Source organism: Podarcis gaigeae (assembly GCF_964106915.1).
Source record: "Podarcis gaigeae genome assembly, chromosome: 5".
Lineage (NCBI taxonomy): Eukaryota > Metazoa > Chordata > Lepidosauria > Squamata > Lacertidae > Podarcis > Podarcis gaigeae.
This window is the reverse complement of record NC_139681.1, coordinates 94,242,496-94,261,267: the sequence shown is the minus strand read 5'-3', so window position 1 is coordinate 94,261,267 and position 18,772 is coordinate 94,242,496. Positions and strand designations below refer to the sequence as shown.

Genomic DNA, 18,772 nt, shown 5'->3' with positions numbered 1-18,772 from the left:
TCAGAGCTTTCCTGCTGACTCATATGGGTTCTCTAGCAAATGGGAGTGTGGCACAGATAATTGATAATGGGGGCCTGAGCCAATTAGAAACTGGCTGGGAGTCACATGACTCAGAAGCAGCAGCAGCAGCATCCCTTTTATATCCAAGGTTAAGTTTATGAGTGCCTTTGCTTATTGAGCCAAAATGACACCACTCACTCATAAGAGGAAACCCTAAGTGGAAAGGAGGGATCCCTAAAACAGCCAAAGAAGGACTGAGCATGCTTTGTGGGCCCAGAATACTAACTAACATTGGATCAAAAAATGCAAACTAGATGGGAGGTGGAATGGAATGGAGTATGGTGCAGGAGGGCACTCCACTGTGCAACGTTTTGTTGAGGTCCCTCTTGTGTCCTTCAGTGGAGCATTGGACAAAGGCTGGATTGATGGTTTTAGAATAGCAACTTATGACCTTTGGCCACAGTGGGAGAATGGAAATTTAAATGTACAGGCTAGTGTTCAAGTCTACCAGTCTTCTCTCAGAACCCCTTTACAAATTGATGTGTTGAAAACAGCTTGGTTGCAACTGTGCAGAGTTCAGCATTGTGGGAGGAAAAATATGAATCCCTGTGACCTCTGTGTGTGTTGGGTAAAGAACAAAAGAATCAGTTGGTTGCCTGGATTCAAAATGCAGGGCTAAACTCACTCTCCAGCAGGAGAGAACACCCAGTAAAAAAAGGTAAAGGTACCCCTGCCCGTACGGGCCAGTCTTGCCAGACTCTAGGGTTGTGCGCTCATCTCACTCTATAGGCCGGGAGCCAGCGCTGTCTGCAGACACTTCCGGGTCATGTCGCCAGCGTGACAAGCTGCATCTGGCAAGCCAGCGCAGCACACGGAACGCCGTTTACCTTCCCGCTGGTAAGCGGTCCCTATTTATCTACTTGCACCCGGAGGTGCTTTCGAACTGCTAGGTTGGCAGGCGCTGGGACCGAACAACGGGAGCGCACCCCGCCGTGGGGATTCGAACTGCCGACCATGCGATCGGCAAGTCCTAGGCGCTGAGGTTTTACCCACAGCGCCACCCGCGTCCCAGAACACCCAGTAGGAGCGTTTAAAGTCACAAATGTTAAGCAGCACAGTAAAGTGTTAGGAATGCAGGTTCCTAAACCTTTTGCATATCCCATTTAGTCCACTTGCAAAGCGCTTCCTTCTTTCTACTTCTCTTGCAAGGAACAGGCCACACACTGCCAAGGAAGTTCAAAATGCTTTACTTACAGATTCAAAGGTCAGATTCATGCATTTATTCAAGCAGTAGCAAGGAGAACACAGGCAGAATATTCTTGGATTAAAAAAAAATACAGAGAGATAGCTTCAAACATGTGCTCTAAACTTGAAGCAAAGCTTAAGACACTTCTTCGTTGATCAGTTACATGGTGAGGAGAGAGAGGGAACAGGAAGAGAAGGCTTCACTTCCTCCCTCATCAGAGAAGAGGGGGTGTGACCTAATTGAGTCTAGGAAACACAGCTTTATTGTCTTAACCTCTTCATACACTTAATTGTCTCTATGCTTGCTAGTTGTATTTGACTACAATTTCCCACAAGCATATGGTGAAACTACTGTGTTTCCATATATATATATATATATATATATATATATATGCATATATGTATATATGCATATATGTATATATGCATATATATATATATATATATATGCTCAGTCAGCTGCTTGTGGCTGGAAAGCCAAACAGGATGTCTGTGACTGTTGCCATGGGAACAAAGGGGCAGTCCATTCTGTACTGAGCACCGGATGTTAGCTCAGTGTGTGTGTCATATGACCCGTACTGGAAGTACATGGGTGGAGTTTCTTCTTACTGCTGTTGAGTGCAGACATGTTTCTCTGTACTGATGTAAGAGACAGAAATAAAGGATGTAAATAGATTTCTGTCTGCTTCTTTCCCCTCCCTGGGGATACCAAAGGGGGGAGAGAAGAAACGGTGTGTTCTTCTCACACATCTGGGAAGAATCGCCGAGACCTCGCCTGCTTATCTGCCGGGAGTAGCAGCGGGGAGGTCGACAAGGAATATCTGCCGGTGCCTACGTTGTGGCACATTCCTCTGACCCAGGCAGAATTCCAACAGATAGATAGATAGATAGATAGATAGATAGATAGATAGATATGTGTGTGTGTGTGTGTGTGTGTGTGTTTTTTTAGCTCATCTGCACAGATCCAACTAAGCTATGATAGCAGCACACCAAATTCACACCTCAACCCATATGAACATAGCTGCCAAAAATAGGCCCCTCGCACTGTGAAAGTTTCTGAAAACTTCCCTGATTCTGATTAGTTGCTCTTGTAAATATGCCCCCATGTGTTGCAACAGAGGTCCAGCCGCGGAATTTCTCCTACAGAAAACAAAGTTTCTTTTTTCCCCGCATCTGTCTGTTTCTTTTTATCTTTAAAAATAAATAAGTTGTATTCCAAATTCACTTTCGGCTGTAGTTGCATTTCCCTGCCCGCAGGAGGCCTCTTTGCAGGCCTTGGGCTGTGTTGTGGTGATTAGCAAATGTATCCCTTGCCCAAGAACTCCCACAATAAGGTCAACCGCCATGCATGCCAGACAGCTCTAGTTTGTGACTTTTCTCTCTCTTCCTCCTTCTTCATCAGCTCTGCCAGTTGTTTTGGATCCACTGCTCTGAAGAGTGAGCAGTCTTTCCTTGTGCCTCCCCAGGATACAGACATCTTCAGGGGTGAGGTTTACAACGCCTTTCCTTACGAGTTCAGCTTTGAGATGCTTGTTAAAGGACCCTGTTTGCTGGCAGGTATGATTTAGTATCTAATTTCTGTGTGTTTTGCATTTGCGGTCACATGCACAGCATTACAATTAAAGCATACAATTTTAACAGTCACAGCGTCTCCCCAAAAAATCATGGGGACTGTAGTTTGTTCATGGTGCTGACTTCACAGAGTTATAGTTCCCAAAGCCCTTAACTACATTTTTTGAGGATTCTCTATGACTTGATTGTTGTGTGTTGTTGTTGTTGTTGTTTTTAAAAAAACAAAATCCAAGTGGATTACAAAAAGAATAAAACAATGAAATTATCAGCAAAAACAGTTAAAAACAACTATTTAAAACATTCAAAGAATAATTTAAATTGATAATTAAAACACATATTAACCTTATCTAAGGTTAAGAGTATCTAGATAGGCTTATTTCTTTATTTAATTTATATGCTACTTGATTGCGAAAACAAAACAAAACCCTCAAAACAGTTTACAAAAAGATAAAACAAGAAAATCAAGAAAAAATGCAATACTTTAAAACACAAAAAGTTAAAATACTAAAATAGTTTAAAATTCACATCAACTTTCTAAGCATCGATAGGATTGTCTAAACAAGACGCTAAAAAGAGTACACTGAAAGTGCCTGCTTGATCTCAATAGGCAGAGAGTTCCAAAGTGTATGTGCTGCCACACTAAACAAATGTGGAATGAATATTTTGTGGCACCTGTAGCAGTGCCAGTTCTACCAATCGAAATGCTCAAGTGGGCACATGTGATGTGAGGCAATCTCACATGTAAACTGGTCCCTAGCTGTTAAGGGCTTTATATTCTAACAGTAACACATTAAAGGGGCAGATGGAGCTCATCAGCCTGGGAAGGTAGCCCATCTAAGAGAAGGAAAACTCTGATTCTAAACCTCCACTGCCTTGTGGAATATCTTTGGGAGAAGAAAGGGCTAAGGAGTAAACCCTACACAGATCCGGAGTGGACTCCCTAAGATGGTTGGAGACCTCCTTCCAATAACTCCTGCAGCCAAGCTGCTGCCAAATGTATTGCTTTTCTTTCCTTTGGACCCAATCAGTGAGGCTGTGGGGGGCAGGTCTTGTCATCTCGGCAGCCCAGGGCCTCCATACACACTGCCGAGGCTTGCGCCCCAGGGAGGTCACTTTGGTGCCGCTAACGCAGCAGTTTGACTTCACCCCTGGGAGGCGCTCTCTATTGTCTCTCGAGACAGATAGATGCCAGCAACAACACCCTGAACTTTGCCCGGTAGCAGATTGTAAATGCAATGGCTGCAATGCCCTTTCATTCCTTCCATTATCCAGCACTACGGGAAATGCAGGTGATTCACTTTTGCTTTTGCTCCAGATGATAGATATAGATAGATAGATGATAGATAGATAGATAGATAGATAGATAGATAGATAGATAGATAGATAGATCTCATGATCTCAGAAGACTGAATACTTGGGTTTCAAAGATGTCTTGCTTTAAGGAGGACTGTGGGGAAGTGACAGTGAATGAAGGTGTTCCAGAAGTGCTGTCTGGTTAGTGGCATCGTGAACGATTTATGAAGCAGCCCCACTTCATAAATGCTTGTTCTGAACCTCTTTTAGGAATTGGTTAATCACTAAAATAATATATGCGCTACTGTGGTTAACAAAGCAGAGATTTTCACCACATGAATAAAGTCTCTGGTTTTTAAACCATGTATATTGCGCATGCTTTAGTGCTGAGTCTATACTCTTTTTCCCTCATGAAAAAATGATGGCTGTGGGAAGAAAGGAAGCAAGCAAAAGTGTGTGTGTCGTGAGGGGAGGGAGGGAGACGGAAGCAACTTCAGAGAGCCCTGGAGCATATGCTTGAGACAGACGAAGGAATTAATCCCATTAGGAGTTGGCTCAAGTCCCATGCCTCCGAGAAATGCTGCACTCGTGGCCTTGCTGGGCTTCAGTCTAGTAAAAATGTCTTTTGCTGCTGACGAATGACTTCATTGTGGTCTGTGCATAAAGGTAAAAAAAACAACGGGGGGGGGTTGTGTGCTGAAAAATTATCTAGCTCCATTTATCTAGCAGTGCAGATAAGCTGGCAGGTATGTACCTTAGTGTAAGCTATATAAAGGCTTATCCACACCTTCTTTTGCTTCCCCACCTCGCAAGAAACCTGTTCTTTAGCGCTGAATCGGAACAAATGGCAATCGGGTTTTCCCGCAGATTGCCGTTTGTTCCGATCTACCACTAATTAGTGGGTTTCTGGGGGAAAGCAGCAGGTCAAAGGCAAAATTGCTTAGACCTTTGCTCTCTAGGCATGGGACAAGCAGAAAGTGTGGGTGAGCCCTAACTGTATATTCTTTTAAATAAGTCTGTGCTGGATTAGTGTTGTGACCACAGTATTGAAACCTTTATACATTTTGGAACAGTTTGCTAAAGAGCGGTTTGAATTCTGCAACAGCTGTAGATAAGAGAGGGCGAATTGGCGGGACCTTCAGGTCAGGAGTGAGAGACCCTGGGCTGTGTGTTTCCTGTGTGGCTTTTAAAAACACACAGTTCCAGACAAGTTTGTGCTGAAGAAAGGGCCTTTATCAGTTCTGCACATTTACACATTTGCTTGCTTTTTTCTCATTCTTCTGCAACTCAGAGGGCACACCCTGAGGACTAGAAATCTTACAGCCCTCTTCTGGCTCCTGAGTTACACTGAACACTCACTGCAGTACTTTGCCTTTGCAGCTATAGGGACCAGCAATTTCTTCTTAGTGAAAACAGATTGTAAAGATGCTAAATACTGAAACTTCTTTTTAAATAAGTATTATTTAGATAAATATCTGAAGATGGAGGAGGATGAGGTTTTTTGTCACTGTTTGGCTGCTGTTAGATTAGGTTTGGTCCCACCCCCCAATATATAGTTTTGATTTTTAAGATTATTTTTTAAAAAAATTACTGTGTTAGCCACCTTACCTGATTCTTATTCTTTGAAGAGGCATGGAAGAAGAATGCCTCTATTGCATTGCTGTTATCTAATCTCCAAGGGCAGATTTGTGTGTGTGTTCATTCCATTACTCAGCGATCAATTATTCTCTGTCAAACATGTGAGCTGTTTCCATTTAAATCTACTCTGTTTATGTCTGAGATCTAATTGATGTACAAGTTCATCCATCCACACATGTTGGTCATCACTTGATGCCAAGTCTTCAAGTAAGCACAAGTGCGTGGTAACGAGGCCTTGCTTGGTGCTGTTAAACAAATGCATCTATTTCCATCTGACACACTTTCAAACAGGAGTGGGAAACCTTTGGCCCTGCAGATGCTGATGAACTACAACTCCCATTATCCCTGGCCATTGATCATGTTTGTGAGGCTGATGGGAGTTGTTGTTCAGCAACATCTGGAGGGCCAAATGTCCCCCACCCCTGCTTTAGAGGTTATTACATTACAGCAGGCAATAAAATCCTCTCGTTATTGCAGGATTGGAGAGCCCATCCCATGCTCTTCGGGCTGATGCTAATCCTTTTGCCAGCTCTGCCTCAACTATATGCATCACCTTGGCAGAGAAGCACAGATGTGACAGGAACCTGGAGATTATCTTGTATCCTTGTGGTAAGAGAACACTTTGAAGTCAAGGGATTCTGCGATCGCTACAACAATGGAACCTTGGTGATAATCCGACTGGGGAGCCTTAGGACTGAACAATTTAATCTTCCAGATCTTTAGTTCTGTACCCAGATACCAACAATATATTGTGACTGAGAGACATTAATTTCTGAACTTTTATTTTATAGCACACACGCACAGCTTCTGTAATGCCTCTTGGGGTCCTTTCTGAGGTTGGCATAGGACAGGCATGGCCAAACTTGGCCCTCCAGCTGTTTTGGGACTACAGTTCCCATCATCCCTGACCACTGGTCCTGTTAGCTAGGGATGGTAGGAGTTGTAGTCCCAAAACAGCTGGAGGGCCAGGTTTGGCCAAACCTGGCATAGGAGCTGCTCTAGTGTGTCTCTGCTTTATGGGAACAGTGGACTTTTTAATATATTATTTTTGTCATGACATTTTTATTTAGGTAGTTATGGACTAAACACAAAATCTCAAGCAAGAACAACCAGACTAGCCCAGATGATGTGTTTAAGAATTTTTATAAATATGAAGCTAGGCAGATTATTCAGACAACTATATAGCAAATTATGTGGTGTAAGATACCACCTGCGTAGTGTTTAAAGAGCTGATTCTCTTATTTCTGTGACCTCTGGAGAGAAGATACTCCCTGCAGCAATATCCATGCTGCTCGTGTAGCATCAGAAGGGGCCCTCAAAGTGCAACCCACAGATATACTTATTTTAGGATTGGTGCATGTCAATCATCTATCATAATGAAGCTACTTTAACCTGCTCCATGTGGTGTCAGTTGCCACCTGATGGGCTGTTCCTGGTGACCCTCTACATAACGGAGGAGGTTATTCTTATTCCTATTTTACAGGTGTGCAAATGAGACTGGGAGTTGCCTGAGGCCACCAGTTTTGAGTCCATACCTGGTTTTGAACCTAGGTCCAAACAGCCCAGCTGTCTGTGCACTGGATCATTCTGACTCTCATGCAGCTTTACATTTTCCTCCCCTAAGAACCTCATCATCCACACCTCATCATAGAAGATGGTGCTATCTCATATCAGGACTACGAGGCACAAATAAGGAGCCGCCGTGATTATGCTCGTATTGCCAAAAAAGATGATTGGGAGAGACAGGTAACCATCTAGGAAGAGAATTTTTTTTCCTGGGTTGTCTAAGGATGGTCTCAAGTTGGATTGAAATGACTAGGACCTAGACAGTAGCACCTTAATACCTTGCTTTTTGTCACCTCTAACTGTAAATTCTCTGGCCTGGTGGCTGAGCAAGAAGCACATGGTGTGGTAGGGATGCTGCTGCTCACCTGAACTCTGGTTGGTCACATTGCTGCTGCTTACTGGGAGGTAGAGGGGATGGGAGATAGAAGGGATGGGGCAAGGCGACTGTGAAGTCAGTGCAGTGCGCACACACTGCTGGAGAAATTCTGGTGCTCCTGCCAGTGCATTTGCACTGTGCCAACCTCCACATTGCATGATAATATACAATGATATCGGGAAGGAAAGGTTGAAGCCACAACATATTTTCTTTGCTCCTAGGTTGCCTTTGTCCAGAAGAGGTTCCACAAAGACATTTTTCACAATCCTGTCCTGATGCTGAATTTCTGCCCTGAGGCCAGCTGCGTTTCCACTGATTTCCAGACCATCACTCGCGAAATGCTCTTCCTCATTGACCAGAGTATAAGCATGAGTGGCCCTGGCATTGATGGGATCAAGGTAAACAGAGCATTGGGAAATGGGAAGCTGTCTTTTAGAAAGTCAGGCCATTGGTGCTATACTAGGTCAGCAGTGTCCATATGGGCTGACAGCAGCTTGCCTGGGGTTCAGACAGGGGTTTTCCACCAGCCCTGCCTGAAGATGCCAAGGACCGAACCTGACATATTTACTGAATGGGCATCAAGGTATATGCTCCTGATGCCGTGTGTGTGTGTGTGTGTGTGTGTGTAAAATAAAACTAATTTTTGCAGACCTGATGAGCAACAGTTCCAGCATATTTGCAGAATATGCACAATTGTTTTTTCAGCATCTGCCAAGTTTTCAAAAATTATATGAGATATTATATTGATTATTATGCAGATAAGTAGCATCTTCCCACATTATGATGCCTCTCTGGGGCATCCTTAACAATGTATGTTTTCCCAGCTTTAATGGGAAGATGCCCAGAATTCCTCGAAGGTCTCAGATTTTATTCCTTCCTGTTAGTGTAGCCTGAGCAAGGAAAGGCTTGTCCTCTTGCTAAGGATGCTTCCAGATTGATACTGTTTTTGGGTAGGATTTGGTCACAATCCGGCAAATTCAGGTTGCACAGTTATAGTTGATTGTGAGGTCTTGCACAACAAACCTGCTTCCCCAAAGATGAGACTTTTTGCATTATGGATGAAGAAAGTGTGGGATATGAACCAACCTGGACCCTGCAATCACCATCTGAGGCCCTTCTTTGTGTGTCTGTTGCAAACCAGTTTGCCATGAACATTTGCTGTAAATTTTGGACACCACAAAAACCTTCCAAAAGTGGATTAGACAATGTTAACATCAGTGCATACAGCCAACCACTCACATAGAAACTCATTAAAAGTGCGTTTTGAGCACTGATTGACAGCAAGCTTGCCACAAGCTCCAACACTTCTCCCACAAAAGCATTCCCTACTGCTAATATATTCAATAGAACCTGCATACTTTGTACAAAGTTGTTCGATTTTCTTATGGAGCTTTCACAAAGATGATAATGAATGTAAATTAGGAGATGCTGTTCAAGACACAACAATCCAGAAATGTTAAGTACTATAATTAAGATGCCAAGGCAGACAACTCTAACCAGCAGTGCTGCTCCAACCAAACACAGCTCCAAGGTCCTCCAAGTTTTTCCTCTTCCCAGCAAAATTCCCACTAACTACCCCAAGACTGGTCTGTGTCCCAAGCAAACTTGAACTACAGTTGTAAGAAAATAAGAATAGAACATTGAATTGAGTGTTGTGTTCTCTTCGCTGCCAAGAAAAAATGACTCTCTGCACCTATTGAAGCTCCTTTCCATCTTGCCTCCTAAAATGCAGAATGTTTTTGCCTGGCACATAACAATATGTAATGAAGGTGCCAGATGTGCCTCCATGGGGATACCAGTCCACAAATGGGGAGCCACCACAGAAAAATCGTGTTCTCATTTTGCCACCATCTGGACCTCCCATTGCCATTTCTTCTGATTCAGTGTTAAAGAGAGTGTTTTCCTGGGGAAAGCAGCAGGGCAAAGGGTAAATATGGATGGACACCTCATTCTCTCTCTTTCTCTCTGCACAGGATGCTCTGTTGGTGGCTGTGAAGAGCCTTCCTCCCAGCACCTTGTTGAATGTGGCTGGCTTTGGCTCCAGCATCAAGCCGGTCTTCACCACCAGCAAGCCCTGCAATAGTGTGAGTATTCTGACCATTGTGGCTTCTTGTCCACCCCTCTGACCCCAAAGCTATTAACTGGCAATTAACTGGATCCGACAAGAACTCTGTGAATGTGCAGGTATGGTGCCATGAGTTGTCATCATCATTCTAACATTTATTTCTTTAATTGCATTTTCCCCCAGTTAATCATGAATAGGGAAAATGTAGGACGGGAAATCCCTACATGAATATAATGAAAAGGAATATAATAGCATAGCAAGGGTGGGGTGGGGAAAGCAATGATGGCACTACAAGGAAAGGAAGGAAGGCGTTGTGATGTTTCAAGCACACAAAATGTAAGAAACAATGTACACTCAACTGATGACTGTTCAGATTGATAGTAATAAAATAAAACTGTTCAAATAGGGACAATCCTTGATCCATTGTTTTTGCAGTCTTGCTCGTTTCCTGGGATTCCCCCCCCCCCCCCAAGGAAAACAAAAGGTTTGCATGCCCAAGTACAGAAGTACCTATATGCATTTCTAGAACATAAGAAGGTAGTAGAAGAAGGGAGGAATGACTGAATGGATGAACAAACAAATAAAACCACCTCCAAAAAATTCCACCAAGCTCCACCCACTGCTGTGGATGGCATTGCAGAATAGCAATGAGTAGCCATGACTGAAAAGGGAGAATGTGTCCAAAACAGACCAAAATCAGGCCTGAGCAGCCTATATGCAATACAGGACCTCCATCTGAATCACCTTAAATCCAGGATATTAACTTTTGTTGGAAGAGATGCAACCTTTAGTGGACTGAAGACGTTTGACCTGTGTGCCATTACTTAAGATGAAGGTTGCTGGGTTGATTCTGTGCTTGGAGGAACATGTTGCGTCATCTTCAGTCCTTGTGATAAAACTACTGTGCTCAGGTGACCCAAATTCTGTGCCAAGAGAAGTTGAGTTCAGTGATCTGTGTATGTTACGCAAAGCATGCAGACTTGCTATGCTGGCTTTTTATGTCCAGTTTATTCTGGGTTGGCCAGAGTCCAGCAGCTGTGCAGGTTCTGCGGATCTGTCCCATATTCACTTGAAATCCTCCCTTGCATCTCACCCCTCCACTTATGAGATGATAGCAGTCATTTCAATCATATTTTCAGATTTGTCTTCCCAACCATAAATGCTAGAGGCTTTTTTCCTTTTTAAAGCGGATGCTGAAGTCCACAAAACCTTATGCCACATTAAATTTATTTAAGGGGCCACATCTTTTCAGGAAGCTGAATTCTGCCCACCCCCAATTTCAAATGCCAGCTTGTGAAGCGTGATTGTGAAATAGCAGAATTAATATCGCTGTACTTACGACTCCCAGAATTGTGTGTCTGTCTGACCCACAAACAGGAAGGCAAGGAGATTAGGGAGGGCTGTAACTCAATGGTAGAGTACAAGTTTTGTCCAAAAAAGTTCCCAGATTCCTCCTTGGTATGTCCAGGAGCATGGCTTAGAAAGGGACAAATGAGATCAGTGGATTATTTGTTGAATAAAACACACAGTATTTTTTAGATGGCAATTCTCAGAACAGCTAAAAAATTAATAAAATGATAACGTTCATAATTATATAAAATAATTCAGCAGGGCAATAAAACAGTAAAAATCAACAGACGCAATAAAAGTACACAGATTGAAACCAGGTAGCTGACGTGCTGAAAGGCTTAAGCAAATAAAAAGCCTGGTGCCCAAAGATATCAGACGGGGTGCCATGCAAGCTTTCCTGGGAAGGGCATTCTGGATTCATGGCAACTGAAATTGTCATTGGTCTTATGGTTGGAGTGCAGGGTGCAGAGAGATCAACAGGATTCACAAAAGCAAAATTGGTCATCGTTTTCTTGGGAGATTTGGCTAGTTTTTAAAATAGGTTTATGGCTATGGAGAAGAACTTGCATATGGAGAGAAACTTGCATATGTGTAGAAAATGCCTGACAAAATGTCAGAAGACAGGCAGCAAGTAAGCAAGGACTTCTAGTTGTCACCAGTACTGTGCCTTATAGTTCCTTATCCTTCATGCATGTAAGTAGCAGGGGTTGATTTGCACGCTATTTCCACAACATGTTCAGGCCACAGGATCTCACTTTCTGGAATGCAGAATTATGAGCCACAGAGACAGAAGTCATAATGTTCTTGAGTGGTGGAGAGCTTGCTTTATGGCAAGAAGTCTGGCTCAGTCTATTTGCTGTCTCCATAATCCACTCATCTCTCCCGTGTACAGGAAACCCTCAGGCTGGCCTGTGAATACATTCAGAAGCTGCGGTCTGACATGGGTGGAGCCAACCTCCTGGCTGCTCTGACTTGGATCTTGGGGCTCCCTCTTCACCGCGGGTATCCTCGGCAGCTCTTTATTTTTACGGATGCCAGTGTTGGAAACACAGGCAAGGTCATCGAGCTGGTCAGGAGACACGCGAGCAGTGTCAGGTATGGAGTGGGGTGAACTGGCCTTTCATAGATCTCCAATTCTACCTTGGCGTGCAAGAGGTCCTCTCTACAGACCCGGATAGAGTAAAGTACTCTGCTGTATGTTGAAAAGTGGAGAGGCAGTATCATCCATTAAATAAAGAGAGCTGGATCTGGATCGGTCTTTATTATGCACAGAAGCTCTGTGCCACTAATAGCCTCATGATTTGCAATAATCAATAATACTTAGCATTTAAATAGCACTTTCAAGCATTCAAAGAACTTCACATACATTATCTCAGTAATCTTTGCAGCAACACTATAACATTGATCCGTATTCCTATCCTTTCCTGCTCATGCTGTTAACTTCTATGCACGCTAGCCGATTGCTCCTCCGTTATGGTTTCACCTGTTGATTTCTGCCTGCCATGCAGCTATTGAGGACCTAGAGCTTCTGCCCCTAAAAGCTCTTTAAAATGTGTGTACAGTAGAGTTAGTTTGAATCTATCATTGTAGGGGGCATTCCCCAAACTAAGATTGATTGCTAACCAGCATAGATATGCATAGTTAGGTTTGACTATAAAAAAGTTCCTACGTATATGTCATAACCAGCACTTTGAATTGTGCCCAGAAACAGACGAGTAGCCAGTGAAGATCTTCTAATAAGGGAGCCATCTGCTCCCTATAACCAGCCCTGGTCAGCCATCTATTATGAGAACTAGCCAATAAGCACCCTCTACAGCCATTGTTTCCCTATCTCACACTGAATTTGCACTGTAGACTTGCAGAATCATTTGCCAGACTCAGTCTGGTACAGAAGAAAGGTGTGTTTGTGCTGAATGCAGTAGAGGGCACTTCCAGGCCACCCCCACTGATGTTAGAATGTTGCAAGTTTATTCACACTTGTGGTCATAACTGGATTTGTGTGTTCAAATTGCTCCCCAGCCATTAATTGTCTGGGTGACCCTAAGCAAGCCTCTGCCTCTCAGCCTTGGCTCTCTAGCAGCCAAACCTCTTATACAGGCTGCATAAACACCATACATTTAAAGCGCATGACTTTCCCCCAAAGAATCATGGGAACTGTAGTTTACTACTAAGAGCTACAGTTTCCAGAATCCATAACAAACTGCAATTCCCACGATACTTTATGGGAAGTAATGGGAGGAAAGTATGAATGAGATGAAGACTTCAATGCAGTCTGCTGAGCTCAGAGCGCTGTGCCATGGCTTGGCAGTGCACATCCTAATAGAGCGTGGAACAGAATGAAGCAGGCTGGGTGGTCTGAGGTTCAAGGACTTCTTTCCCACAGGTGTTTTACCTTTGGCCTGGGCTCTGGTGCCTGCCGTAGGCTCCTGCGCGGACTGGCAAAGGTGAGCAGAGGTCGGGCTGAATTCCTAAGCCCAAGCGAAAGGCTGCAGCCCAAGGTACGTGCTGTCCTGCTTCATTGTTGGTATTTTTGACTTGGGTGGTCACCTGTGTCCAGTAGTTATGTGCCATGTCCACACTAGTACAATCACAATTTAACACAGGTATGCGTCAGCTATGAAGGATCCAGACAGCAGTGTAGTATTATCATCCTGCTGTTCAAGAATCCATGCAGAGACAGTGTTGGCAGCCAAGCCATCTTTCAGGATATTGCCACCTGAAAGAGGCTCAAGGAGCTAGGGATGTAAAGGTCTGTCACTTTCTGTTCTTTCACCTTGTTTTTCCAATCTTCACATTTCTGCAGAAATTTCCAGACTTTTTATTTATTTATTTTTTTAAAACCCTCTTGAAAATTCATCCCTGTCTTGTGTGAATTTCTCCCGATAAACACCTTTTGTGTGTGCTGTCTTGACTCCTGCACTTATTTCTGCAAGTAATTTCCCCTCATACAATACATTTTTGTACGTTATATTCACCAATATCTTTTTATGCACACTTTCTCCTAACATTTGCAGTTTGGTAAATACTGGTTGATCGAAGAACAGCACTGCAAAGTTCAGATAAGTGCACATGTCAAAGGATGGCTGTTTCAGTTTGCGTATTGTTCTGGAAAGTACAAATTTGATAGACTGGCCTTTAAATACAAACTTGATCAAATTTCTCATCCATCCTTAGAATATGACAACGAGCTGTTAGAGATGCGAGTGCTGCTGAATATCTCTGGTTTTTCCCCTAGCTGATAAAGTCTTTGAAAAAAGCAATTGAGCCGGTTGTGAGTGACATCACGATAGACTGGTATGTGCCAGACACCATGGAGGCCCTGCTATCACCCAATGAGATCGCAGCCCTGTATCCAGGAGACCGGCTCATCAGCTACTGCACTCTTTACCACATTGCCAGTTTCCGGGACAAGAAGGCAACAGTTGAGCACCCATTCCCTTAAAACTTGGGCTTGGGGGGCGGAATGTGGCCTGGCAGGCCTTTTTTCTGGCACTTGAGACTCTTCCTAGGCTCTGCTGCATACCTTCTTGAAAGAATTTTTGCCTGGCTGTGATGTAGTAACACCGACAGGCAGCCCTCCAGAGGGAATATGGCTCTCAGGCTGAAAAACATTTCCCAGCCCTGTCCTAAAAAGTATGGCTCCCCCTGCTGTGGGAAACGGGGCCTGCGTTTACTTTGCGCCTGGCTCCAGTAGCCACTTGCAGGAAGCCTTGGCTGGAGAAGGTGCCTTTTTGCCAATTGTTTCCTTCGTCCCCCTCAGAACAGAGCTTTTTAAAATATGCCTGCAGTCATCTGCTTTCCTTAAAGTTTGGCTGCTTATTTCCCCAGGGCAGAGAGCCGTTGTGCCGGAGTCTGTCTAGGGGCTCTGCAGGTTCAGTGTTCCAGTCCCAGGAGGAGGCAACTGGTTTGGAAGGAGCCCACCCACACCCAGAGAGTCAAGAAATTTGCCAAGCCCTTCATGAAATTTCCTGTGAGATATCTCTGGAGTTTTCTGCTGGGGGCACTGAGGAGTCTATGAAAAGTAAGTAGAACTTTGTGGGATGGCGTTTGTTTTCAGTTCTTTCCTCTAGGACTGTCTGGGAATGGAGCAACAATCTGCTCCAGACCCACTAAGCAGTGATCCCCTCCTCCCATTCTCTGCAGTCTGGTCCACAGGGGGGAATAGGGCACTCTACACTTCAGCCCCAACAACCCGAGGTCACATCCACACTGTACATTTAAAGCACATGACTTCCTGCAAAGAATCCTGGGAACTGTAGTTTGTTAAGGGTGCTGAGACCTGTAGCTCTGTGAAGCTAAACTACATCCCCAGAATTCTGTGATGGAAGCCATGTACTTGAAGGTGCTTTAAATGTGTGCTGTGGGTGTGACCTGTGTCTTGATTCCTCCAATCCCACTGGCTTTTTTACACGTAACCAGTCCTGGGTGTCTGCTTCCTCCTCCTCAGTCTCAGTTTGACCCTCGTAGAACTCAGCTGGGAAGACAGTGGTGGGAAAGTGGAAATAAAATAGAGCTGGCTCCATCTGTCCTGGCTGTGTCTCTGCCTACTGTTGGACTCGCTCCCTTCCACCCTATCAGCCATGACTGGCCCCAACCACTGTTCCTTTTTGAATGGCAGAGGTCAGTTGAGGAGTGATGAGAAGCCAGAGCTCTTTGGCACAGCACTGCTTTGCATGTAGGAGGTCCCAGGTTCTCTCTTTGGCATCTCCAGTAGATGCCAAGCTAAAATTTCCTTTTTCAACCAGGCCTTTGGACAATTGACATTCGATGCCCATTTAAATGTGTTGTTAGAGAGGGGAGTTATTAGTTTGTTCTTATTTTTACTATGTATTTTGTGGTTTCTATATTGTGATTTTATGGTGTGAACCACCCTACGATCTGCGAATGAAGGGCAGTATGCAAATGTAACCAGCAACAATAATAATTGTGCATCTGTATAGTATGGACCTCTCCATGCCAGTGCCTCTGCGTTCTTCTCCCTGGCAGGTGGGGATCCTGTGTCCGGAGGAGACATCTGGAAGCGGATTTACCAGCCCTCCTACATCAAGGAACAGTATGTGCTCACTCACTGCTCAGTCAGCACCGACCACAGCCACGGCTTGCTCTCCCACAGTTCCACCAGCAGCGAGTCCACGGGCTCCAGAGATGTCCCTCCAGAGGGAGGGTCCTTAGCCCAGGCTCTCGAAGGCAGCTCACAGCAAGGCCAGAAGAGTGTCTCCCTGTGCAATTCCTCCACCAAGTCTGCCCCTGTCTCCCAGGCTCCGTCTGGTGCTCCTCCTAAGGTGAGGCATTTCAGGTCCCCTCCACTCCACAGCACCCAGCAGGCTTTGAAAGATGCCTGCTGCTTTATACTACTTTGGGTCTTTTTTTCTAGGATCAAATCTTCTATTGGAAATGTAAAGGGAGATTTCCCATTCTTCCTATTTTTAGGTGGAGGTATTCCCAGCTGGGTGGTCAGAAACATTTTCACCCTCATCCTCTATTAGCTTATTATAGCATTTTTGCCACCTCTTTAGAAAGGCTCCCAGTCAATTGAAACAATGAGTCGTCCTGACCCAGACACCCTCCCAGTTCCTTTCCCCTTTCCCCCAGGGGTTAGTTTAAAGGCTATTCTGCAGCCTTTTAACACAAACAAATTCACAAATATTTTCAGACATGAGTCTTTTTGACACACTCAGAGGAAGCCATTCTTCTGAATACCAGTTGCTGGAAACCACAGGAAGGGGAGAGTGCGCTTCTGCTTGTGGGATTCCTAGGGGCATCTGGTTGGCCACTGCAAGAACAAGATGCTGGACTCGATGGGTCAGGTTCTTCTTATGTTCTTATGTAAATTCAGTTGGCTTTGTAATGTAGGTGTCGAATCTGCACTGGACAACTTAGGCCTCCCATGATAAAACCCCGGAACCAAGGTCTCAGCCTTTCTGAGTATCCTTTGGAGTAATTTGAAAAGTCCTTCATAATTATGGGTCCTTCCGGACTGTTGCTATTTTTAGGTGGGATTCAACCATATATTGGCACATTCCAGTTGTGCAATTATAATTGATTGGGAGCTCTTGTGCAACATACCCACTCCCCCCGTCCCCCCCGCTAAAACACACACAGACTTTTTGTGATAAGGAAAGTAATGGCAACATGAAATTGAAAGGCTGGAGTAACACTTCCTTGATGCAATGTTGTCTCACCTGCCTGCAGACAAATCAGAATGAATGCTTATTTAATAGCCCATGTTTTCAAACTGCCCTGCAAGAAAATGAGGGTGAATGTTCCATAAACTGGTTGTTTGGAAGAGCTATGTGTGTGAGAGGGAGAGAAAGGAAGACTATTCTTCAGGTGTAGAGATGCAGTAGGCCCAGCATTAGATCTGCCCAAGGGAAGGGCATTTGCTTTCTGACAATGATCTTTGACATGCTTCCTTAGAGTTTTCCCAGCATTGACCTTCTCGCCCTCCCTTTCTCTTAAGGTGTCTGCGGCCCTGAGCTCCGAGGAGCTGGTGCGAAGGAAGAAAGCCTTGGCCCGAGCTGCTCTGTCTGGACGTAGCTTCTCCTCCCCACATGGTGAGCTGGATGCCCATCGGCTGCGCCGAGCCCTAGAGAAGGTGTCCCAGAAGCGGAACCGTTCCCTGGAAGGGAAACTGGATGAGATTGGGCCGGAGTTGCAGAAGATGCGCAGAAGCATTGCTGATTCCAGTGAGTGGTGGGGAAGAAGAACGTGGAAGTCTCCTGTTGGGAGAGCAGAGGGCGCAAGATGAGAGAAAGCAAGAGTGGCTGAGACTTGCATGTGGGCCATCTGCAGGGGGTGGCATCTTGGTGTCTGTTATTCTTCCCACTTAGGTCTTATGCAAATTACTAACATCCCTGTTAGTTTATCCCCCACTCCAGTTCTGCACTGTAGCTCAGTGACAGAAGGTCCCAGGTTCAACCCCATAACATCACCAGGTAGAGCTGGGGATGTCCTCTGCCTGAAACCCGTCTTGATATATCTGTATCATCCCCTCCCTGCTCCAAGACTTGGCAGGACTTAGAAGAAGCTCTCGTCCATCTGTAGAGCGGTTTGTTTGTTTTTGTGGTGAACGATGTTGCTCAGTTTTTCCCTCCATACCCACCTTTGACTGGGGAGTTACCTGGGCCAGGGCAAGCCCAAAGCCTGTTTCAGAACAAACTGAATGTCAAGGTTTTTGTGACTAGGAACGGAGTTGGCTAGTATTGTGTAGAGTGCAGATGGCTGTCCAGAAGAGCGAAGACTGCAGGCCTCGTCTATCAGGAAGGGGATTATGGTCAGATTGTAAGCCTTCCAAGTCTGAGGAGAGTACTTTGCAGGATTTGGAGCCAGTAGGTGCCAGACTAATCCTGGCAGGCTCAGGTGCCATTTCTGTTGGCAGGGGAAAATGCACCTTTCCTGCTGACTTTGGGACCAGAGATTAGCTACTAAAACCTTCCCATCATTGAAGCAGAGTCCCATATGGTTGCAAATGCCTCATGCTCAGTCTGCAAGCAACTGCCTTGCTATAATCCATGGATAGGGACCCTGCAATCCTCTGGATGCTCTTGGACTTTAGCTCCCATCACCCCTGGCCTTTGGCTATGCTGGTTGGGGCTGATGGGAGTTGGTGTCCAGCAACATCTGAAGAGCCCCATCCCTGCTGTAAATAACCATTGAAGGTACTTGCA

The 18,772-nt window shown here is 44.8% G+C and overlaps 1 protein-coding gene across 13 annotated transcripts in view; it reads left to right on the top strand.

Moving 5' to 3' along the window:
• The window catches only part of VWA5B2 (von Willebrand factor A domain containing 5B2), a 196,646-nt gene that overhangs the window by 170,341 nt on the left and 7,533 nt on the right, over window positions 1-18,772 (top strand). For 12 of the 13 annotated variants that reach the window (XM_083739165.1, XM_083739157.1, XM_083739156.1 and 9 more), the window contains 11 exons: window positions 2,648-2,802; window positions 6,226-6,357; window positions 7,373-7,494; window positions 7,912-8,088; window positions 9,664-9,774; window positions 11,998-12,200; window positions 13,489-13,603; window positions 14,341-14,526; window positions 14,934-15,126; window positions 16,092-16,387; window positions 17,566-17,791. In XM_083739165.1, coding sequence (XP_083595291.1) covers window positions 2,648-2,802; window positions 6,226-6,357; window positions 7,373-7,494; window positions 7,912-8,088; window positions 9,664-9,774; window positions 11,998-12,200; window positions 13,489-13,603; window positions 14,341-14,526; window positions 14,934-15,126; window positions 16,092-16,387; window positions 17,566-17,791 — 1,916 coding nt within the window. The remainder of the gene's footprint in view (window positions 1-2,647; window positions 2,803-6,225; window positions 6,358-7,372; window positions 7,495-7,911; window positions 8,089-9,663; window positions 9,775-11,997; window positions 12,201-13,488; window positions 13,604-14,340; window positions 14,527-14,933; window positions 15,127-16,091; window positions 16,388-17,565; window positions 17,792-18,772) is intronic. The other variant, XM_083739167.1, reaches the window with a different exon arrangement.